Source organism: Zonotrichia albicollis, chromosome 14 (genome assembly GCF_047830755.1).
Source record: "Zonotrichia albicollis isolate bZonAlb1 chromosome 14, bZonAlb1.hap1, whole genome shotgun sequence".
NCBI classification, from domain to species: Eukaryota; Metazoa; Chordata; class Aves; order Passeriformes; family Passerellidae; genus Zonotrichia; species Zonotrichia albicollis.
In genome coordinates, this window is record NC_133832.1 from 13490665 (window position 1) to 13515945 (window position 25281).

Below are 25281 nucleotides of genomic sequence, written 5' to 3' on the forward strand. Positions count from 1 at the left end.
AAAGTTGGCAAAAGAATCCCAAGCAGGGAAATATTCCATTAAACCTTGAGCACACACACTGAACCACTATCCATTAATGTACTTCTGTCCCCTCACTCAAGAGAAGGAGCTTGGGTGATGGCAGAGGGAAGAGGGGATAGATGGCAAGTGAAGTCTTTGCTTTAATTGGCTGCTGTTAAGAACATTAGAAGGATGTTTGAAGGAGAATGATTATGGGCAGAGTGCAGAGGAGGTAATCAGAGATGTCCAACAAACTGAATTTATGATGTGGCTTAGCAATCCATCACCTGGTATCATTCCTATGTCCACGCACATACATAAGCCTCAAAATACATTTAGCTCAGAGGGTCTGGAAAAAAGAGGCTTTTCTTGTAACCCCAGCTAACAGTACTTTGCTCCTTATAATATTACAGAAGCAATCTTCTTCCAACAATGGGGGAAAATCAGATATAAAGGATAAATTGTTTTAAATTCTTTTTAGTGCAAAGACAACTTTGTTTACTAAACGCATACGAGGGAACATATGTGTACAGCACAAACTCGGCAGTGGAAATTTGGCTCCCTGCAAGTCCCTGTTATATAGATGCATTTTTTCCAGAGGAAGTCCAATGGTCTTGTTTGTTTTCACCACTAATAGAGGAGTTCAATGAAATTTTCTATTGGGAAAGTCTAATGAGGTCAGAATAAGAGAACAGAGTAACTAGGAAGGAATGTCATTGCGTTTTATTTTTAGAAGAAGGATAAAGGTGGGGCCTCACAAGAGGCAGGGGATGGGCCTGTTTTGGCACAGAGGGCCAGGCTGGAACGCTTGGTCCTGTGAGCCTGAGGGGGTTTAGAGCTTTTTTTTTTTTTCAACAACAAATCCCTTGCCAAAATCAGTGACTGAGTGGAGGGGTCCAGCTGGGAGAAGAGCAGAGTGGTGCCTGGGGGTGCACAGACAGAGGGGTGGCAGCAGCCCTGGAAAATGACTGAGGGGCAGTTCTCAGCCACACTCCCCTCCCCAACCTGATTCCCTGGGAAGATGAGCCCCTTCAGCAGCCCCACTGACCTGTGGGAATCCAAGTTACAACAGGGTAAACACTGAGGGAATCAAGTGCAAGAAAAGCTCAATGCAGAAGAGCAGAGGGGTACATGGCTCTGCAAAGAGAGCAGTCATGACTATGACAGGAAACAGCACTGGCTGTTAAGGCTGGATGTCAAAACCCAGAGAGGCAGCCTCAGGGAGACAAGATGGGCCAGAGTAAGGCTGTGAAAATGAAAAGGAAGGAACAAAGCTAAATTAAAGATCCAAGGCAGAGCGGAAAGGGGCTTGACTGGGATAAACAGGTAAGGAGGAAAAAGGGTGCATTCAAGAGCAAGCAGGCTGTGGTCTGTTTCCTGGCATCAGCTAATCTGATTGGCACAGAGATACAAGAAACAGAGGCTTAAATAGCTCATGGGAGCAGACCTTCAGCTGGAGAGAGCCATCATCACTCAGCAATTAACTCCCTCGCAGGCTCTGACCCTGCTGAGCACTGCCAATGCACGAGGAAGGAGCACAAGAGGAAGTGTCTTTGCAAGGGTTAACAGACAGCAGAGAACAAGCTGTTCCATGCATTCAGGTCACAAAAAACAGAACTGGGACTCGCCACACACACCATGCAGACGCTGCTCTGCCAGGATCACCAGAGCTCAAGTGCAGGAGCAGCCAACTCTGCCTGCTGGAAATGAGACCGCAAGGAGCCTCACCTTAAAAACGTGCAAGGACAGAATTAACCCAGGGGAGTATTATTTAGGGAACATTGAGGCATCTGAGAAGACCAGAGACTAGAATCTCTGTTCTGCCTCCTGATATTCTGTCTAGGAAAGGAGTAAGGGAAAACTCTTTAGGGGGAATGTGGACTAGGATCAGGCATAAAGCACTGTTTCACCTTTGCTGTGCTGTCAAGTGCTGCAGGCTTCCTACTTGTGCTTGTGCTGAATATATATAGGTGGAAACAATCCAGAAGACTGAAATCAGAAGCCCAGGAATGGTTCAGGGAGGGCAAGAAAATGCTGCTTGATAGGGAGTCCTGAGAGGCTGGACTTCCCTCCAGCATGCAAGCCCTCAAACACCATGTTTCAGAGTGGTGTGCTGTTTGCGGGTCCTTCCTCTGCTCCTGTCCACAGGCAGGCGTGGGCAAAGAAGGCAGGAGGAAGGCAGGAGCAGCAGGAGTGTGCAGGAATGATTCTCCTTCCAGCTGGGCTACAGCTGGGGAAAACCATCCAGCAGCCCCCACAGATGCCCAGGAGTAACAGCACAGCAGCCATGCTCAATCTCCACCCTGGTGCTCCCACTCCTTCTGAGGACTCCTTAAGCATGACACTGTTTCCCTTTTGGCAAGGACCTCCAGAGCTCCACCATGACTCATGTGAAGGGAAAGACCTCCTGTAAATCCCGAGCCACAGGGATGCCCTTGTGATGTCCCTGCCCTTCCCCTGGCTGGCTTTATGATATTTTATATGCCAGAGACTGAGCATCAGTCTCTTCCCAGAGACACATGCTTTTGGGGGCTTCTAGTATCAGCAGTGAACTCAAAATCTATGTACAGAGCCTTAAAAAGCTTATTTTCCTGTTAGATAAAGGGAAGGGGCAGAGTGAAACAGAGTAATTGCAGGATGAAATGCCACAATTTCCAACCCTTTCTGGGAGCTTGACACAGCAAGTCTCATTTCCAACCCCAGACTTGGGAGAAAGCTTGCAATTAAAAAAATTAACAGTGACCTTGAATACAATGGCTACAGTTTAACCAACCCGCATTCAGTCTTTGTTAATCAAGAAGCCCTTCTGTAAACTACAGCACAAAGGCACTTCTCCAAAGATCAGGTTACCTCAGCCCAGCCTCACCACGGTGGAAATTTTAGAGACCTTTATTTAAAAGCTCAGAAGAGTTCTCCACTGCTGAAACCACCCTATTTGCTCTTCGGCCTCTGGTCTGCAAGGAGCAAGGTGAGCAAAAGCCTGGCTCAACCCATGGCTAAGGCAGGGCTTGCAGTTAAGCAATAACAACCACAAAGCATTTCCAAGGCACTGATGACCAGCTGGGTGGGGTTACATCACATCCATGCACAGCATCTCAGCCTCTAGAACTGCACAGCAGAGGCTGCACCAGGATTATAAAACAAAATGAGAAGATACTCTTAAAACATGCTCTGGAGAGCCTTACAGCTACAGCTTCACAAACAATCACATCACAGGTAGAGGATAAGGTTAGCAAGGAAGTGCCCAGAGCTAATGAGCCAGTTTATCCATTTTATCTAGAAGAGAAGTGGTTTTTACCCTCCATTCCATAGTAATGTTACCTTGACAGGTGCAGTGCCCACAGTAAATACTATGTCTGTCCCATATTCTGAATTATCCCTTTAGGGATGAAAGCAAAGATACATATTCAGGGAATGGATGTTTCCTGCACAGCTCCTGCACAGCTTGCAGCATCAGGAAATTAAGATGACGGGAAGAGCAAAGCCTGATGCTGCTCCTAAAGCAGAAGTTATTTGGTATCATTACTCATAGGCCAGTTAAACTAGGGAGTTGGTTACTCTGACTCTTTTCTGCTTACTTTTTTGTGGATTATAGAGCGAAATAAAAATTTCAAAGAAATGCTCTGGAAATGCCACGTGCCCTAGGACCCTAAGCCTAAATTTGCTCCTCTCCTTAAGTTGTTACCCTTCACAAAATATCAATGGCATGCCTTTGCTCGTGACCAGCTGGACAAGTGGTGGCAGTTGGTAATTAGTATTTTTAACTCTTGGGAAGTGTTTTTTATGGCAGCACTTCCTGCTGGGGTTGGTTTTAACATGCTGTCCTCACTCCTCTGGAAGGCTCACCAAGACCACATCAGATGTCAACATCTGTGCATGTGGACGGACCAAGGTCTTGGAAGTGTTATCAGACTACAAGAGAACTATGAGGTCCAAATGGTCTTGTTTCCATCCAGGCACACGTTCAGCATTCCAGATATGTGCAGTTTTCCCACCATTCTCCTCTCTTGGCAGTTTTAATTGCTAGATCAGCACATCCCCCCAAGCTCCACACTATTTCTGCCCAGCCTGAGCTCTGCCTGCAGACAGGAGGGCTCTTTTTGTCTGGATCTTTGTTCTTTCAACATAATCTAAATATCACTCTCTTAACACCTGATTTAGTATTTCAACCCCTCTAATTACACACAGCGAGATTTTATCGGAAATCTGATTATTGTTTGAAAGTCTGAGCATTTCATCCCAGCCTCAGAATTGATCTATTGACTGCCTCTAAATCTCACATTTTAATTCAACATTTAACACTTTATACCCGCATTAATTACATTTCCCATGATCGATATCAACAAACACCAGCTCTGACCCTCTCATGATAGAGAGACCTTGGAGACCCTGCTCTGCCAAACACTTAAAACAGCTTTGCTCTTAAGCATGGACATTTACAGGGTTGATCTATCCAGTGGAAGAGGAAGAAAAAGGGAAAAGTCATGAGAAACAGCAGTAATGAGTAAACAGCAAGGTTTAGTAAGCAACACCACTGGAGATGTGCAGGATGCACCCGGCCATGGTGGTGGCACAAGGACTGGAGGTAGGGATGCAGAGACTCCAGCAGGCTCCAACATCCACCTGTCCCACTCCCACCTTGGCTGGAGGGCTCTGAAGCAGGGACCCACCAGGTACAGGCTCCACTGTAATTCCTGCTCACTCCAGACAGTGGGTGAGCCAGGCTTGGCCTGTCCAAGAGCTGCCTGTGAGCCCTGGGCCACAGGAAATGCCTGCCTGGCTCAGGATCTCCTGGCATTTAACCAGCCTGCAGGTCTAGCCCCCCTGTTTGCCTCCACACAGCACAACAGCAAGAGCAAAGTGCCCCTCTGATCTCCAAATCCAGCAGATCTCTTACTAGCAGACACAAACTGCACAGACTAATTAAGGAGACACCCATCATACTGCCTTTCTGTCCAGCCACTGCCAGTCTCAAAGGTGGCTGCTCTAAGGCATTGGATCCAGCTTTGTCAGGAGGACAGCACCAAATATCTTTCTCTAGGCCATGGGAAGCAGAACTGGCTGTGCCTGAGGAAGGCCAGGTCCTCCTTGTACCCCATCTGCAATGTATTTGTGTTTGTGTTGCGACTGGAGATGGAAGATGACATTGTCCCCAGTGCTGCAGAAAACAGGAATATTTGTCCCTGAATAATTTCTCTAGCATATTAAGCACAAGTCATTCTTATGCAAAGACTGCCCTGTACAGCTGCCAAGGTCAGTGAGACCTTGCTTTATTTGCTGCATAAGGGCTGGCTGCGCAACTTTTACCTTGTACATATTTTTCCATGCGTTGTCTTAGATTTCCCTGCTGCTAGTGTCTGTGCATCTTGCTGTCTGTTCAGTAGGTCATGCTACCTTCCCTGGCTGTTAATAATAACTACCCAATACCCAGTGCTCCAGAACAGTCAAAATTCCAGCAAACCAACTCTTACAGTATGTTTAATTCAAAAGACAGCAAGAACATTGAATAACAATTTTCAAGGAAAACATGCTCCACAGCTTTTGCTAACAACATCAATATGTTTCTATTTTCAGGGGGTCGTGACCTGCTATCCACTCACACAGACATCACTGTTCACATTCTAGTATCTACATACAGATGATTTTTTGTGCAAGGATTGCATTCAACCACATGGCACTGCCTGCACACACAGGCTCTGGATTACAATATCAGTGAGTGCAGTCTTCAGGAAGCAGCCAAATACTGAAGAGCCTGCATTTAAATAGATTACAGGATCTGAAAATAATTCCCTATTTTTTTTTTTAATTGAAGACACATTTTTACAGACTACAGCCAATAGTTACACCTAAACTAAGGATTGTCCCTCTCCCCAGTTTACTAAATCCTGTAACACTGCAGGTACAACAGTCAAATTTAGATATTCACACAAGGAAGAAAAATAGTATTTTGAAACCATCAGTACGATATCATGATACTGAAAACTCAAAGTTCTTAACATTTAACCCAAGCAACTCCTTTGCAGAAGAACAGAATTAAGTGATCTACCTGAGGTCGGTGGCCATTTAAGAAAACTTGGCAACAACCTGCAGTGCTCAGGAAGCAGCCTGCCTCACCCCAGCCTCTGAACCCAAATCAGTGGGGAGATGACAAAGAGAAATTTCTAACACATCCCCTGATTGCCAGAAGCAGTGCAGCAGAGTACCCCAGCAACCTTGCTGGCTTATTTCCCCACACCTGATCCACCACAGCAGCATATGGTGCTGAGCTCCAGCTTATCAGTGTGAGGAGATCTGCTCTGGTGAGAACAGCAAGCCAGGACCCCAGACAATGGATCATACATCCTTCTTCCAGCTCAGAAACCAAGCTGGTTTAACTGTCTCACTTTGCCCCCCAATTTTGTTTGAACTCCATTTCCAATTTACAGCTAATAACACTAATGTCACATCACCCTGAGGGCTACAAGCTCCTTGGGGTAGAAACCCTCTTCCCCTTTACCCTGCAGCAGTTTCTGACCTTGGTAAAGCTCCACAGCCCTACCAGTAACACAAACCATCCTTCAAACTTCAACACACTCTGGTGCCAGCAGTCTCTCAACTGGAGACAGGCAGCACTACAATGGGGCTGCACAGAGGGGTTAAGAAGCACTGCTGAAAAGGGATGCAAACAAGGACTCCAGGCTCTGAGCAAGCACACTCTGCCATACAAAAGGTGAGCATCACTTGTGAGCAAGAGCTGTCTGGCTGAGTGTACTGCCTTTGTTAACAGAGAAGGCTGCACGATGGAGTGGGCTAATTAACTGCATTTTACTTGGGGAAGCCCAGGCTTAAATCCTGGCTCTTGCCACAGTTGAAAATGAATTTAGGGACCAGAATAAAGGCCAAGATAATTTATTTTCTACAAAATTATCAAATAGGTGCCTGTCTCCCAACAGAGAGGCCCAGAATTCTATGTGAGGCCACTACTGCTTATGCAGTTATTTCTCCAAATATAAAAGTTACTGACTGATGTGAGTGGTAATCACAGCTATCCATGCTGCTTAGCTGGACTGAGCACCCCAACATGATGAATCTCACCATCCAACATGGCCTGTGCTTTGTCATGCAGTGCCACACAGGTTGCAGGTCCTACAGAGAGGGGACATCATGCCTGGCAGGATTTAAAATTCAGTTTTCATTTTCAAGGGAGTCATTTACCCCTTAACTTTGAGCTAAAGCACAGCTCTGGTGTAACTCTAGTTACTTCACTGGAAAACCACTAGGACTGGTTGTGGTCCAAGGGAGCTGAGGGTAATTTCCCCACTTCCTCCCGGCTGAAGGCTGCCCAGCAGAGCCAGGAGGGAAGCAAGTACTTTCCCCATAAAGTAATTCTCTATTTTTATCATGCTAAGAAGGTTTTTTCATTTGGAAACTAAAAAACTCCTGCTTCAGAAAGAAGCTAAGCACCCTCTTCCTTTCTGATTTATACTACAGAAGTGTTCATCTAATCAAATCAGCCATTTTTTCTGAAAGGAATCGTTGTGGAAAAAAATGAGAACAGCAGACCAGCTCCTGAAGGTCTCTGGGCAAGAAGTAGAGATAAATCACATTCCTGACCCTGAAGGTGGCATGCTCCTTCATACTACTTTTTTTTGCAGTGTCACCTCACCCATCCCAAAGGACAGAGATCCCTGGTGTCAGAGCACTTCTGAGAGCCACATCCTTAATGTGTAAGCAGCAGCTAATGATCATGAAGCATAATTTTGGGCACAATATGCTTTTCTATCAAAATATGGGGTTAGTGCTTCTGAAGTGCCATCACCCTCCTGTTTCCTCCACTCTCAAAAAAGAGACAGCCTCCAACATCCTCAGCTACCTGCACAACTGAATTTGGGCAGGAAGACACAATGGAGGTCAAAAGGAGCAAAGAAACATTTTCTGAAGCAGCTTCCAGCACATAATGCTCCAGCATACAGCACAGCTCAGCAATAGAGCACCTTTCATCTGCACCAAGCAGGAGACCCAGACACTTAACCCTCCAACACAACAAAGTGAGGGTTGGGTGTTGTCATCACAGCAGGGTTTTACACCAAGCCAAAGGTTTGTGTGGGAGGCTTCCCTTGAACAGCAGAAGAGGAAAGCTTAAGTCAAACTTGTATCCAAAAAGTCAGACTCAGTCAGAAGACTCCCATGAACTGGAGCAGCAGCCACAGAGAACTCGGGGACCAGGAGGTCCCTGCTCCCAGGCACAGCCAGATTCCCACGGCCAACCCAAATTCTGCAAATAAGGGCCACACATCTCCCTCCACTGTTATCTTTAAATCCTCTTTACTCTGCAGAGCTATTCTCCACCCTCTTTCCCTTTTAATCAGCCCTGACCTACAGATGTCAGCCTCATTTCGGCTAAGTCAACACAACTGCCACATCTAGGATGCTGTTACAGGGAAAAAACCTTACACTCCTGGCTGGGCTCCAGAGTCTACTTCTTGGTCTAGACCTGACCTCGTTCCTTTTCTGCAAACTTAATCCTACACCTTAAGGGCACAGGGAACACAGAGTGACTCCAACGTGGGCCTGTCTGTGCTGCCTCCCCTTCAGCCTGCAGAGACTCTTTTGATCACCCTACACAAATACTCACCATTATTGACAGGAGGCTCCCTCAGAACTGATTGTTCTTAAAACCACACATGTTCAAAAGCCAAAAAGCAAACAAACACACAGTACTTTCTGAAAGCTGAATCCTTACCCTAGAGCTCACCCAATGGGACATGAACCTTAAATCAATGGTCCCCAAAGTTTCCTCAGGAGCAGCTCTGGCCTCACACTGAAACCATTGCCAAGTTTGGTATATCCAGCTTCATCTAAAGGTTAGAATGAAAAAAAATCATTTATTCCCAATGCCTCTGTCATGGGCAGGAATACCTTCCACTAAAACAGGTTGCTCAAAGCCCTGTCCAACCTGGCCTTGAGCATTTATTCATCCTTTGTCAGAAACCCAAGTCAGGACACCAGCTGAACACCGATGACTTCAGGCAGGTACCACAGCACCTTACAGGCACAGCTCAGTGACCTGCTGCAGTGCTGCAGTCCAAGAGCAGGTGGGGACACCTGGTCCCTGCTGTCCCCACCCCATGTGGCCAACATGCAGGAGGCACAGGCTAGAGATGGATGGATGGACAACAGCTTGTCCTGCCTTGCCCAAACACACCACACAAACAGGGTACCAACACTGAGTGGGATCCAGCTCCTGCACTCCACCTGGTGACCCAAAACCCTCACATAATATCAGCAGCAGCAGTGGGAATATCAAACCACAAATAAGGTATTAGTAGCTAATTTGTTATCTGCTTATTCCAAGAAGGCAGCTAGCTGTGGATTCCACCTTCAGGCAACAAGGCAGGTTTTTGTTAGCTCTCAAAAACATCTGCACAGTGCTTTGTTAAGTGTTTGTGGGCGATGCTCAAAACCCCAATTATCTGTATCTGACACGATGCTGAACCAATACTCTCCTAATTCACAGGAGCTGTAAAAGCTCCATCAAGGCTAGGAAGAGCCTTTGGATCAAATTGTCTGAACTCTGAAAAGAGTCCTTGACTATGTGCTGCAAGAAATCCTCCATACAAACACACCTTTCATATTGTGGGAGGAGAAGGGGAGGGAAAGAAGAAGAGATTAAAACCAAAAGCCAGATCCTCAGGTAACAGAAAAATCAGAGTTCTCCCTCAGTTTACAGTATCACAGATTTGAGCCAAAGGTACTTTTCAAGTCCTTTCATGAGATATTTTAATTTTTCTATCTGCTATGTGTGCAAGCTAGGCAGTGCTTTTCAGACAAATTATTTATTCAGCTTTACAGTGACTAACCTGAATTTCCAGACTGCTTCAAAAGAAAAACTGAAGCATTTCTTTACAAAAGGCAAAGAGCGTTAGATTTCCTCCCTCCTTGTTTTTCCTTTTCTTTTTTCCTCCATCCCTCAGCTGAAACATCTCTACCTCTCATCTAATAAATAAACAAATTATGTATCTTTCCATAAAAATATGATCTTGCCTTCACCTCTATGCCAAAAATGTGCTGACAATTCTTCTTTTATTTTTCTTTGCTGATGCCGCTTAAAATGGAATAAATTCCTTTCCTATTTTTTTTAATTGATTTTTCAGTTTAGCTACATACATGGAAAAAAACCCAGCAAGTCTTACATCACTGACTGCAGTCTTACAACCTGGAATAAACTGAACACCATGGGATTACCATGGGCTTGGCATTAGTGGGATACCCTAGGAGAAACAGACACAGCCAAAAGGAAATTACAGGGTCAGTGAAAGTGGCCACCCTGTTGCATGAACTGCCTCAATGGCACTCCCCAGTAAGTAGCATCACAACACTTATATACAATTAAGGCTTTAATCCAGGCCATGAACTGAAGGACCAGTTCCAAAGGCATGGACTCACCAGGATCCATTTCCAGGCACCCAGGGTAGGTGTCCTGAGGACAGGGAGCTCAGGGAGCACACACCTCTCTTCACCATGCCCTCATTCTGTGCCTGCCACAGGGGAGGCAGTGTCACAAACAGCAGGTCTGGTTTAAGGCAAGGTTTAAGGTTCTTTTACTGCACTGCATCAGGAGTAAGCTCCAATTCTGTGATGTGGAGAGGGGATGTGCATTTCCTTGGGTGGAGATGCCCTCTACTCAACCCAGCCTAAGACCTTCACTTACACGGGGCTGTGATTAGGGGATTCAGGTCATAAGCAAGCAGATCTCACGTTTTAATTCTCTCTCTCTGGTTTTGGTTGCCTGGATCTCCAGGATGAGCAACATCACATTCCTACAGAGAGCTGAGCTGGCGTGCAGCAGCTCTCTCCCTCAGAGGAGGGAATGCACGAGGCTGATCATGATAACCTCCCACCCAAAGATGTCTGATGTGCCACAGCACTCCTTCCCCACACTGAAAGCTCCAAGCAACAATCCTAAAGCCAGTCGTGCCTCCTCACCTCCACAATCCAGCTAACAATACTGCATCCAATTCATCAATACCATTGCATTTGCATCCCCACTCTGGTAACCATCCAGAAAGTTGTACATCCAAAATTACAACAGCCTGCACCCTCTCACTCTTTCAGTTTCCTCCTGAGATCACCCTGCTGAGAACCTCTTTGGCAATACACAGGTTCAAGACCATCCTAAAACCATCCACAAAAGGACACCAGATTGCAGCCCTTGTTTCAGTCTCCTGTAAGCACCTTGCAGGATTAACCCCTTGCTAAATGATCTGGGACTATGGTAACACGATCTCAGACTTGCTGTTTATTTGTGGCAGCTTTCACTACCTGCAGATGCTGTCCAAAAATACAGGAGAAAAATGTGTGCCCTTGGGAGCTCAAAGTATAAAGGCAGAGGTCAGGAGAAACACTCTGTTCTTATTAATGCAGTTCTACAGAGAGCTGGGGAAAAAAAAGAAGCCACGTCTGTATGCTTCTCAGAAGCAGATTATGGTTAATAATACAAAGATTACTGACATTAAATGAATTTAAATTCATTCTTCTATCATTCAGAATATTAAGGTTTTTTACCTTCCTCCCAGAATCACTCCCATTTGTAGTCAGACTCACTTTCTGCCTATCACAAAGTTATTATATTTGGACAATAATCACCACAGTGAACTTCTCCCCCTTGACAGTTTTGTTGTATTAGGAGTTTTATAAAAAACAGTATTTGTAGCATTACTTCAACCTAAAAAAAAAGGAAGATAGGATGCTTACAATTGCTGCATAAATCTCTGAAGATGTTTCTGCAATCCTAATGGGTTCTTTGCCTATCAACAGGCAAGGGGAAAGTCTCACTTGTGCTGTAGCAGTGTCACTCCTGCAGACAGAACAAGTGGTGCTCAGCCCTGGGCTGTGCCAGGGAGAGGGAGCTGGCACTCACCAGTGTGGAACATGCCCCAACACCAGCACGTGTCACAGGCACATGGGACCAACAAAAAAGTGTCTGTTGCTGGTCACCAAAACTTGATTTTAAATTCCAGTTGCTCCTCACTAATGTTCAGATTCAAACTGAAGACACTGCTCTGCACCACCCCACTAAGAATTTAATGGTTTTACAGCCAGCACCAGCAAACTGAAGATGAAGCACAGTAAGAGCAGCAAAGCCAAACACAGATTTATTTTCATGAGAAAAAACTCCTTTTGAAATTTAAGTTCCAGTTCAACTCTAAAATCCCTCTCTCCCCAGTCATGACACTGACAGAGAAGTATCTGAGGATGCTCAAGAGAAAGCCATCAGACAAGCCAGCCACCAGCCACGTGTTTGCTGCTGAACACCACAAATGACTGCGCTAAAAACGCGTCTCACAAGTGTTTGAATTTTCCTGAGAGAAAGGAAACCTCGTGTCAAAAACCTGCAAATCACTGCCAGTCAGTCCCAAATCTGGCATGTTTGGCTGGACTGTGGCATTCTCCACTTGCTCTCCTGGTCCCTACATTGGGAAATCCAGCCAACACAAACCAGAATCAGTGGGCAGTTGTCTGAAATGTTGTGTATGGTGAATTGCCACTGCATGAGATCAGTCCAACTCTACTGTCCAGTCCTTTTGTTTCAAAAAGCAAATTACTGCTGCTAAAAGGCACCTGCCTTAGCTCATGGCCTTATGCAATGGATGCTCTAAGCATTTTTTAATTAAATCAGTACATAATTATTAGAGTGTTTTACTGAACCAAAAAACCCCAGCACCTTGCAAAAGGCTGCTAGAGACTGACTCACCTCACCCATGCAGACGCTGTCCTGCAGCACTGGGCATCCTCCAGCTCTGCTTTCACCACCTTTCCTAGCTGACCCAAGCACAGGCTGCATTGGCCAGGCATCATTCCTGCCCTCTCCCTCAGCCATGACAAGCATTCATGACAAAGCAGAGGAAAGAGGAGAGCAGCAGTGAGGAAAGAACACACCTTTCAGTGCCAAAAAACATCTGAAGTGTGTGAAGGAGCAGGCTTAGCTCCTCGTGGCACCCATGAAGCCAAGCGCACTGGGCACAGCCTGGGAGCTCAAGCAGCCAATGGCTCTGCCTTGGCAAAGTCCCACTGTCAAGAGGTTTCTCCCTCTTGTCCCAAACCCACACATTCCCCACAAGATGTTCCAAGACCTAGGGGAAAACCTTATCATGTAAGCTGGCATGCAAAATGGTGTCACCACCCAGTCAGGGGCACCTACGACAGTCTCTGCACCTGGGCTGAACTTAGAAATCCAGTATCTCTAGAAAAACAAGTGGGTGGCACTGCACAGAAAATAAATAAATTTGTTATTAAACACATGAGAAGCTTCCCTGTACCTTTTAATAGATCTCAAGGTCTTGTCAGAAGGACAACCTTCCATCTAACACAGGGCACAGAATGAATTTGGCATTTGGCAACAGGACCCTCATTCCAACCTTGGTACCTGAGCATCAGCTACTGAATGAGTCATATTACAACACAGTCACCAGAGCTGGAAAGTCCCCAACCCAGCAGGTCTTCCCCTGCAGCAAGGTTCATAAAACCTCATGCAGAATACGCCCTACATGCCATATTCATCTCCACAGTCTCAGAAGAAATGTGGATCACAGCTACTCAACCCACTGCTCTGCCTGAAATGACCCTGAGAATCATGATGAAGGTGGTCAATCCTGTGAGAGAGCCACCCAAGAGAGGTGTCCTGGGCAGACTGGTCCAAGGGAGCGTGCAGGGCAGGCATGGGGAGGAGTGGGGATAACCTGCCTGCACTTGTGAGCAGGGGGAGAGGCTGGTTGCACCCAGAGGCAGCAGGGGAGGTGTCACCTCACAGAGGAGATGCAGGAGGGAAGGGGCTCCCTGATCATCCTGCAGGAGAGCAGCCCACTCTGGTTTCCTTATTTACATGACCTGAAGTGCAGCTTCCTCAGGCACCTTGTGAAAGGTGCTGCTTCATTAGCCAGACCACGCCTGGGCACTTGGGACAGCGCCAAGCTGAGCTCGTTACCGAGGCTCTGCTTAACGAAGGGCACTGGGCTTGTCACACCAAGTGCTTCACTGAGTAATTAGTCAAGGCAAATTCATCAGTGATGGACTTGGAACAAGCAGAGTACATGGCATGGAGGTGTATGTTTGTGGATCCAGGATTCAAGTGCAAACACAAGGTGGAGATGCCAGTGCCAAAACCTGGGCAGTCTGAGGGCATGGAGGTTTCACAGAACACCTCTGCACTCTGACTTCCTCAGTCAGATACAACTCCAGCATCTGGAAGCTTAAGAGAAAGGAGGATAAACCACCTGTAACCCTGCTACTGTTTCTTTTCTGTGCTACTGTTTCTTTTTTGTACTTCAAAAATAACTTCACTGAAACGTATCTGAATGCAATACAAGCCCCCCTGGGCCAGCACTGCTTATTACTATTCATATAAAAATGTTCAGACTATAAAGGAGCCCACTGACACCTCGTACGGCCATAAAAATATTTATCCATCCTGACTTGCTGCTACAGAGTAGGAGATCCTACAATTGAGCAACTTAGGAAGAGTGACCAGCATTGATTAAGAGTTTTAACCAGATTTTGGTGAGAGAAACCCAAACACCTCTGCTGCCCAACCAGGGAAGAGCCTAAAGAGCCTGATTCTTTCTTCTCCATCAGTTTTGCACCCTATGGCCTGTGGTGACATTTTGCATGCTGTGGGCTAACTCAGTGCTCTGGAGAACAGCTCCCAGCAGCAGCCCAGCAGTCAGCCATGGCTCAGAGCTTGTCCTTTACCGGGCAGGATTTCCCATCAGTGACACGGGGATGTTTTACAGCTCACCATTCCAGCCTTTAGGACCACTTTAACAACTGGGCCATCAACCCACACAGGCTCCTCCCAGCACCACAGACCTGCATTGCACAACCACACCTCACCACCACACAGCCCCAGAACCTTCCACCGAAACATTACCAAACGCTTCAGGAGCACTAATGAATTAAATCCAAGCACATCCCAATTAACTCCAGGAGCAGAGAAGCAGGCTGAGGTGCACCCATCTCCCTGCAAGCCTGCTGAGGAGCCAGGCATGGCAGACAGACCTGCCAGCTCCCTCCCTCTGCTCAGCTACAGACCTGCGAGATATTTCAAAGGCTCTTTCCAAAACAGAGGGAAAGGAGAAAAAAGAAAAAGCTTTCTGTTTTCCTTGAAAAGCAGGTCGTGCAACAAAGAAAGCACTAATAAAGGTTCCACCGTCCAAATTAAAAGTCAAAGGCAGCAATGAAGTGCCTCTGAAATATAAGAAACACGTTGTGCACGGTGTAAAATTTATTGCTGCCTAGCAGAACGAAGCCAAACATCTTAATATGGAAAAACACCGCTTCTTTTGACCCAAACAGATTGGGAACAGGAAGTAAAAACAAATCACCCAGCTGTGGCCTCCCCACACTGAGAGGAGCAGCAGCCAGTGCTTCCTGCCCACCCTCGCCCTGCCCATGGCTGCCAAGGGCTGCACACTGTTTGCTCAGGGGCCAATCCCACCTCAAACACACAGTTTGTTACTAAAGCTGTTGTAGGCAAGATCAGGCTGTAATTGAAAAGGATTCAGCTGGGAAGAGCCAGGAAAATGGAACTGCAGGAATTACCCCAAATGCTGCATCCATTTGCAAACTGCACAGGAACAGGCTCCCCTGCAAGGAGATTCCCCTTCTTTCAGTGGCTCTACATTTTCAGCAGCCAAATTCCTGACTCAGGACAGGCATATTTCAAGAGTTAATTTTGGTTTTACTACATCATCACCAACAAACCCTGAGAAATTAAGTCAAGCCTCAATTGGCTCAAAACATAATTGCATTTCTCTTAAATAATAGCTTTGCATTATTTCTTTTTTTTTTCTTTGAGCTCGTGCATATTACATTCTAATTATATTTTAAAGCTTTCATTTGCAGCTACAGGAATAACCCAGAAAGACATACAGATGAGCTAATTTTCAAATCATCACTTGACAAAGGACATGAAGCTTTAAAAAAAGTGACACATAGACCAAAGGACTTGGAAAAAAAATAGAAACATGCAAAACTGAAAGTCCATTATCTCTTTTGTTAAAGCCAGTAACCCAGTGCCAAAGATGGCTTTAAGACCTCAGCAGAGCAAACACTGAATATCACATACGTAATGCAGCAGAAAATGCCATTTACACAAATGCTACACACTGAACAGCAGCTCAGAACCTGGTATTCTGACTAACATTCTGCTTTCAGCAAATCTCATAAGTATAATTTTTATCAGCTCAAGAAGATTTTTCCTACAAGATTTTAAAAGATTACATGCCAGGTGTAGAATACTTCATAAAGCAGAATTAGATTTTTGCCTTGCGTGATTTAAAAAAAAAAAAAAATATATTTAATAGCAACCAGCAAATTACAGCCATTAGTACAACACTGCCTTCACAGCAGATTTATGACAGCATTAGCAAAAGCAGAATTTTATCCAACAACATTTCTGGATAACAGACATCTGCAGAACCAAGGGGGAAAAACACACATAAGCATGCACAACCACACATTTTGTGCATTACCATCCAAGACTTTTACAAGGATGGGTGCTTTGTGCCAGGGTTCTGCAAGACAGTACCCTGAGCACGCACAAGGGTATGGTGCACTCTCCTGCACACAGTGACCTCCAGTCCTACCTCATATTCTTTTAAATCCCTCACCTTCATGCTCATAAATACAGCTTTGGCAGAGGAGCTGCACTGCAAGGAAGGAAACTCACCCCACACTCCTGTTCCAGTGCTACATGAAATCCTCCTCCCTCTGCCCCAGCAAAAATATCCAAGTTTATCATGCCGAGGAAAGAACAATAAGTGGGAGTCCGAAAAGGCAGTCAGAAGTACCGCCAAAAAATCAGAGCTTTCTCAAAAAAAGGCCTCCCTTAGGAAGCCTGCCAATCAAACCTGATCACGAGGCTGTTTTCCGAGGGTGAATAGAGTTCTTATTGACACAGCTTATGTCTGCAGCATGCAGCCCTCCACAAGGCTTTCAAGAGCAGATCGGATTACACAGACACATTCTCTCTGATTTTATGCATTCAGAAGCCCTCAGACATAAAATACCCGGCTCAGAAGGCCACTGCTTTTTCAGCTTGCTATCGGCCTACGTGCTTTTATAAAAAAAAAAAAAAAGAACCCTAAGCAAACAGATCCTGGCACCTTTACTTGGGCTCCCAAAGCCCTCACCCTCACTCAGCAGGGCCTTGTAATTTGCAGGCCAAGCCACAGATTCGCTCCATGTGAATAATACAAGACGACTCATTCCCATGGTGAGTACTTAGCATCAAAATGAGAGAAGGGAAAAAACAAATATCTGCTGACACCATTTAAACTGGGAGACGATAACATCGCTCTGGGTAGACAATCCTTCCTGGAAGATGGCATGGAAAAAGGGGAGGATGCACACCTTTTAAAAGAACAACATGCACTGCACAGCTTAGCAGGGAAGAGGTGACCAACTGTAAAAGCATCACAAGCACAAATTCAGGTAAATCATCTATCCAGGGGCAGCACTTTGCACACATGGAAATCTGGAGAAAACAAAGTAAAAGGATCCATTTATACAATTTCTATACTTAGGGGGCACAATAAGGAATCCCATTTCAGCAGCAGACACAGATGGAAAGCCTGGGAAACCCGTGGTGTTGTATTAGAGGTAAACAGAGAATTACAAAATGTTTTATTATAAATGCTCCAGCTTAAAGACTGAATTTCAGCAAAGAGACGAGTCTGCCTAAATCATATGACAAATTAGAACCTGAGCACTGCCCTAGAGATGGATGCATGCACTGCCCAAGAGGTCTGGAACTAAAAAGCTCACAGTCCCCCCCCTCCAAAAACCAGTCTACAAAGCAAACCAGTACATTACACATGGGTAAGTGGATCCCTACCACCTAAAAAGGAACTCCTGCATCAACTCAGCCACACTGAATTGAAACTTCTCACTGAAATATTACATATGGCAAACACAGCAAATCAAGCAAGCTTGAGCTTCAGAGCTTTTAAGGGATTTTAAGAGCAAACACACACACTGTTCAATAAAGACATCCCTGCTTCCAGGCTGCAGTCGCTCCCCAACCAAGATTTTCTAGCATTTTGCGGAAGATTTTTCTCACATTTTCCTGATGGCTGCCAGGAGGCTGGAGCCGGGCAATGGAAATGCAAGATGCCATGTCTGTCTGACGCGGCAGTTCTTTGGTTGGATGTCTGCACTGTTCTCAAAACCCACCAAGACAGCCATCACTCCTATGACTACCTTTGAATATTGAGATCTAAGCAAACTGTGCTTTCCAGTGCTCAGCCTCCCTCTCAGTGAGCAGCCTCATGTTCTTAGTACTCAGTCTCCACATGTGACTTCTAGTATGTTCATGGTCCAAAAAGCTTCCTCCTATGAATGCTCCATACTCTTTCCCAACACATCTGAGTCATGCAATGGTTCACTCCACCAACAAAGCGAAGTTGTAACCACCAGCACAGAAGGGGCGTCCTGCTGTGGGCATCAGTCACCAAATCCCAGCTGTAGATTCATCATCTTCACGTGTGCCTGCATCAGCCACAAAGAGAATTTTCATTTGCTTTCAGGCTGCTGACTGAGCTGCAGGCACTGGTGACCAGGCCAGCCAGGTTTCACTTGTGCCTTCAGGAAAATCCAGACATTAGCAATGCAGTTCTGCCATGGCCCAGCCTCCTCCTGTCCTGCCTGGGCCCCCCAAGTCCTTGTGCCAACACAACCATTTCTGTGGCCACATGGAGAAGCTGAGTGATGGCTAAAATGAGCATCCTTTTTTCCTTGTTATTCTGCAAGATTATTCTTAAATTACAAGGACAAAAGAGGCTGGAGGAAAAGGCTAGAAGCAGGACCACTTGTACAACAGCACCAGGTTCAAAATTGATTTGCAAGCTATGCTGCAAAAAGAAAGAAAGCCATCCTCTCTCTCTGCAGTCACAAGTTTTTGAGTTGCACTTTGAGATTCCCTTAAACAGAACAGCAGAACAGCCCCTCAAAACTTCACATGTGATGGCATCATAAGTGCAAAATTCTAAGCTCCACGTATTCCTCTTGCCAAGATGGGACAAGCCCAGGAGAAAATTTCTAGGTCCGCAAAATTCTAAGAATAACGTGTAAGGTTTATGCCAGTCATTCCCTAACACAGAATAAGAGGGCAGAGAAGGCTTCCATTGATGTGGAACCAGGCACAAAAACCACTGTAAAATCCTCTGTGTGGATTCAACATCTCAGAGGGACAACTGCCCAGCACCCCTACTGTGAGTAACCTTCCTGCAGCACATGGTCCAGCACTGGAGGGAGGAATGGCAGATTTAGATCCACTCCCTCTTCCCCCATGTGGGTCCCTCACAGCAGTGGAAAGGATGTGGCAGCCTGAGTTCTGCTGACCAGGCCACATGCTGCAGGAGGCTGAGCAGGACAATTTACAGCACTGTGGAGCTAATTTCCTTGCTGACCACCAGGTCTGCTCTGGGCCCCTGCCAACCCATCCCAAAAGGCCCATAAGGCAGCACCAGATCTGCAGCAGCCATACAGCTGTAAAGAGGCTGAACCAGGTGCACACATAAAATTCAGCTGCTCCTAGGAAGGCCAAGTGAGCCCAAAGTAGACTGCTCCTCCTGCTATCACCACATTCCATATTACCTAGAAGCTTCAGCACAGTCTATTGTCTTTGAAAAAGAAACACTCAAAACACTGAGATAGTTCTCAAAACTTTTCTGGGCCATGTCTACTTTAAAATGACTTCGTTTAAATATGTGCCATGTCTATATATATACACACACACACCAGGGGAAATCAGCACCCGTGAGCAGAGCTGGTGCCCACACACTGTACCCTGCACAGCCCCCAGGTCTGCCTGTGCAGCTCCACACCAGAACAACCCCACAGCAAACCAGAGCTGCCTGAAGCCACCCCAGAAGATCCTGCCCCACTGGCAGGAGCACTGAAAAGACCACAGTCTGCAGGCTCTCCACCAGACTTGCTACCACTCATCTTTCTTGGGGTATGGAGAGTAATGGGGGCAGGGAAATTTTAAGACCAAATTACAGAGTCCTTTAAGTCCTTCACTTCTGCATGAAGCTGAACCCCCAAGTTCCCCCTTCAGGATTTTCTTCCCTCCCAGAGATGCATGATTGGGATGTTCTTTAGTAAATTAAGCTCCAAGGAGCAGGACTGTGCCATGTAAGGCCTTTCTCCAACCTAGAAAGCAGCACCATTGCAGCCTCCACAATTACCTTAACAGCAAAACACCCGCAAGGAGGACCCATAGGGGGAAAACATCTCTGCAACCCCATGGAAGCTGCTCTGTGGAAATTTTAACTGCATTACTTCTGCTTCTGTATAATCCCAGAATAACTAGTTTAATTCAGACTGATCCAGCGCAGACACCCGATAGTTTCAACATGGTATAGACTATAACCTCACTCTAATTACAGGATCATGTTACATGTCCAACAACTGCTGCAATTTAGTCTTGCCTGATACACCCCAGCTGAAAATTGCTCATCCCACCTCTTACTCTCTTACTTTTTGGCAACCTTTGAATGGAGGCAGGGATACCTCGCAACACCTCAGCATCTAACACTTGCACCCCAAACCCCATAAAGATTAAGTCATTATTTCCTTGCAGTAACAAAGGCAATGACCTCCATCAGTGCAGAATAAACTAGTTTTAGGCAAACAGCACAGACACAACACTACTGTTCATACACTTCTCTATGCAAACGCAATACAGGATTACAGCTAAGAGCCACAACACCACGAATTCGCACATCACTCCCCGAGCCCGCTGCCGATCGCACACGGAGCCTATCTGAGCAAGACGGGAGTTCTCAGAGGTAAAAGCGGCAGGACCAGGCAGCCGGACTTCCACTACCTCAAAGGCAGGGGACATTCCTTACAGCAGCGCACGTCTTGCCTTTGAGCTCAAAGCTGCATCCGCGGCTCCCGCTGCCATGAAACGGGAAGGTTTGTGCCTCGCTCGCCCGCGCCTGAGCCGAATGTTAACAGGTCTGCGCCTCGCGTCAGCCCCGCCAGCGCCTCATGCTCGGCCGGGGAACGCTCTGCTGCCCGGGCGGACGAGCTGTCCGGCCATGGCTGGGCGATGATTCAGCAAGGGGGTGGCTCCCGGTGAGAAGGCACACCTCCTGCGAGCTGTCACACCGCGGGGCCGGGGCAAAATGGGAGAGAGAACTTGCTCTGTCTATCATGGCTGCACTTTTCAAAATGCGTAACCTGGCCTGCTAGGGGCGAGGGGGGCCAAGGGGAGAGGCGGGGAGGGTGTGTGTTTCCATCAGCAGGCACATGGGAATAATTGAAGGAAACATCTCGAGGCTTTTACCGATGGCACAAGTAAATGAAGGAAAAGAAAAAGAAAGGGGAAAAAAAAAAAAAAGCCAGACACTTCGGGAGCCAGCATCAACTTCGCCAGGCTGTGTTCTTTGTTTCTAGGCAGACTCCAGTGCGGTGGCAAGAATGAACAAATGCGCATGTCTTCATAAGAGTCAAAAAAAAAAAAAAAAAAAAAAAAAGGAAAGAAAAAAATCCCCCCTCCTCTCCGGCCCCTCTCTCGCCGCTGCGGCGGCCGGAGCCCTCCGGAGAGTTTGGGCTGCTTTTCCAGAACTAAAACTCCGCTTCCCGCTACTCCGAGCAGGGCTTTGCCACGCTGCCAGGAGGCCGGGGGTACGGCAGCGCCTGCAACACTTTCGGCTGCAAAAATTAGTTCTGGTGTGGGCTTTGCGATTTTTTTTTTTCCTATTAAAGAACAGAACGCCGCCCCCGCCACGCTCGTACCGCGCCAGCCGCCCTTCGCAGCCGCCCGCCGGAGCGGAGCGGAGCCCGGGCCCGCCGCCGCCGCCAGACAAAGGAGCGATGCGGAGCCGCGCCAGCACCCGCGGCCAGCCCGCCTGCGCTGCTCCCGGGACAGCCGCCCGCGGGACCGGGACCGGGACCAGAACCAGCCGCCGCCGCGCCCCCTCCCCGGAGCGCGCCCCCCGTTCCCGGGCACCCACGGCTCGGGGGGGCACCGAGCGCCCCGCGGCCGCCCCGGCCTTACCTCGCAGCGGCGGCGGCGCTCGCAGGCAGCGGCGGCCGCTCCGTGCCACGCGCGGCGGCGTGGGGCGAGCCACGGGGGCCGGTTTAGCGCGGGGGCCGCCTGCGCGCCGCCATTTTAACGCCTCCCGCCCGCCCTCCGCCCCCCTCACCCCCCTCTCCCCGCGGCCACGCGCGGCGTGGAAATGCCACCCAGCGTCCCCCCTCGTCCTCCCCGTCCCCTCCGCCCCCCGTCCCCACCGTTACATTGACGCAGCGGCTCCTGGTCGCCGGGCCCGCCGCGGCGGAGCTATAGCAGCAGGGCAGCAGCAGCAGCCGCCGCCGTCGTGGCCCCTCCGCCGCCGCCTCCCGCCGCCGGGCGCACATGGTACGCTCCGGGGCCGCGCCGCGCCGCGCCCCGCCGGCCGCGCGCGCCGCCCGGCTGCTGCCATGGCAACCGCCCCGCGACCCCCGCCCCGCCGGGACCCGCGGGACGCGCCCGGGGCCGCCGCTCCCGCCGCTGTACCCGGACATCTCCCGGCACCCGCACCTCTGCCCGGCCACTTCTGCCCCGGCACCCGCACCTCTGCCCCGGCCACCTCTGCCCCGGCACCCGCACCTCTGCCCGGCCGCTGTGCACGGAGCCACCGCGCTCCCGCACCGAGCCCACCTGTCCCCAAAGCCGCCGCCACCTGCTGAGCGGCTGCACCGCCACTGTCCCCAAGGCACCGCCATACCTCCCTGCCGTGTCTCCTCCACCCCCAGCTGTCATCAAGGCTCCCTGGCGCGTCCACGCCATCCCCAAGGCCACCATCGCACCTCCCTGGCATGTCCCCTGTATCCCTGAAGCCACCATCACACCTCCTTGCTGGGGCTCCGCTGTCCCCAAAACCACTGTGACACCCCCCCACTGACAGGCTGCATCCCTACTGTCCCCACATCGCCATCACGTATTTCTGCTGTGTCCCCTCTGTCCCCAAAGCCACCATCATACATTCCCACTGTATCCACACTGTTCCCAAAGTTACTATCAGTGTCCCCACTGTGTCTCCCCTGTCTCCAAAACTGCCATCACGCCTTATTGTTGTGTCCCCACTGTCCCTAAAACCACCATCGCATCCACCCTCTAAGGAGCTGCAGTCCCACTGTCCACAAAGCCACCATGATACCTTCCCACTGTTACCCTCAGTCCCCAAAGCCACTGTCATAGCCCCCAGATGATGGGTTGAATCCCTACTGTCCCCAAACCACCGTCACATATCCCTGCTGTGTCCTCTCTGCCCCCAAAGCCACCATCACATCCACCCGCTGAGGGGCTGCATCCCCACGGTTCACAAAGCCATCATCCCCCCCATTGTGTCCCTGCTGTCCCAAAGTCACCATCACATACCCCCCACTGTGTCCCCCCTATTGCCAAAGCCACCATTACACCATCCTGCTCTGCCTTCTCTGTCCCCAAAGCCACCATCATATGCCCCCACTGTACCCAAAGTCACCATCATGCCTTCCCACTCTGTACCCTCTGTCCCTAAAGCCACTCTTTCATGTCCCCACCATATCCCTGCTGTTCCCAAGGCCACTACTACACCTTCCCTCTGTGTTCCTGCTGTCCCCAAAGCCACCAGCACCTCCCCATCCTTATGTCCAAATCCATCACCGCACCCCCTCACTGAGGGGCCACATCCCCGCTGTCCCCAGGCAGTCACCACATCCCCTAAACACATCTCATTTGCCCTCAAAGCCACCACCACAGCCTCCCATCGCCGAAGCTGTTGTCACACCATCCCCCCGAGGGGCCGTGTCCCTGCCGGGCTCGGCCACCCTCACCTGGGCAGCGGCGCGGCTCCTCCACGCTGCAGTGCTCATTTTCACTCCTGTTTTGCAACACAAGATTGCGTACGCCAGGACAGTCGCGAGGGAGAGTAGGCGCAATGTGAAGCAGATGAGCGAGTAAATCATGAAGCCGCCGTACATGTTCTGCATACTGCAAACGAGGAGCTAATTTCCTGGCAGCCGGCTTCAGGATGCTTCTCTGCCGATGTGGCCCTTAAAAACCTCTCGAGCTCCGGCTGCAAGCAGCCCTGCTCCTTTCTGACTTTAGCATCTAATTCCCACAAATATAGATAATTGAATTATGCATTTTGTTAGGGTGAGCGGAAAACAACTGGCAACCACTGGATCACCGAGGAAAACAAAGTCAGTCACTTTTTTTGTTGTGTTTTCCTTAATTCAGCATTTTTTTGGGTTTGGTGACATTTTGTCAAGCATGAACTCAAACAGAGGCAGAGAGAAGCAGCTGAGGGTTGTTTATTGCACACAGAGTAGCCCTCCCTGACAGAAGCACTAATGGAAATAACACTAATAAAGCTATCGTGTTCGTGGTCTGAGCAGCAAAACGTGAGCCCTGGTTTCTGTGCCTTGCTCTGACAACCACTTCCCGAGCAAGCACCAGCAGACCACTTCACCTTCCTTCCTAGTTACCACCACTGATTCATAGTTGAGATCAATTAGTTAATGTTTGCAAAGTCAGTTGAAGATGACAAAGCGTTACATGCTGCTAATAAAACCATAATGATCCCACTGTTAAACATTAAACACACAATGAGGTGTAAAAAAATACCACATTTATAGAAAATTCCTCTTCCTTCAAGGACAAAGGATTAGCTCCTAAAAAAATAAGGATGAGCACAAATTTGCACCACAGCATTGTGTCTCAAGAGCTTGGCTTCTGCTTGGGTGTTTGCTACTGATTATTTGTGTGTCCATGGGCACGCCACTTGGGCCAGCAGTCGCTGACCCATCTGAGCATGGCAACTTAATCCACAGCTAGCCAAAAACCACCAGAAGGTTTTGGAAAGGGATGGTCCTTTCCGTGTCTCTGCTTCCCAGTCTGCTGAACAGGATGAGGACTGCAGCTGTGTAGCCTGATTTTTGCAGGCAACATAATGCAGCAGTTAGCAAACCCTCACAACATGGTCATTAGAAGCCTGGGGAGCTGTGCTGCCTGAGAGACACGTCACACCATAGTGCAAGGAATAAAAAAGTGGGGGTGTGGGACTTTCTAGGAGATTTTTCTTGGCAGTGAGTCTTGCTTTAAATGTGGAACTGGTAGCTGTGCCACTGGTAGGGCCGCAGGTCGCCGCATGCAGAGCAGCGCATGTCTGATGCTCTGACCTACAGGCAAGAAGGAGGAGAGGAACCAGGAAAACCACGTTTGTCTGTAGCTTTGGGCCTGCACAGGGCCAGTTCATGGTGATGAGG

At 48.3% G+C, this 25281-nt stretch overlaps 1 protein-coding gene across 18 annotated transcripts in view; it reads right to left on the minus strand.

Annotated features, from left to right (window-relative positions):
* MBNL3 (muscleblind like splicing regulator 3) overlaps window positions 1–24032 on the minus strand; it is a 93013-nt gene extending 68981 nt beyond the window's left edge. For 6 of the 18 annotated variants that reach the window (XR_012582732.1, XR_012582731.1, XR_012582733.1 and 3 more), the window contains exon 1: window positions 22282–22419. Coding sequence is in view for 6 of the 18 variants with exons in the window: in XM_074551616.1 (XP_074407717.1) it covers window positions 22282–22407 (126 nt within the window). In the remaining 12 variants the exon portion in view is untranslated. The other 12 variants (XM_074551628.1, XM_074551622.1, XM_074551626.1 and 9 more) reach the window with 12 other exon arrangements.
* Window positions 24033–25281: the final 1249 nt, after the last annotated feature.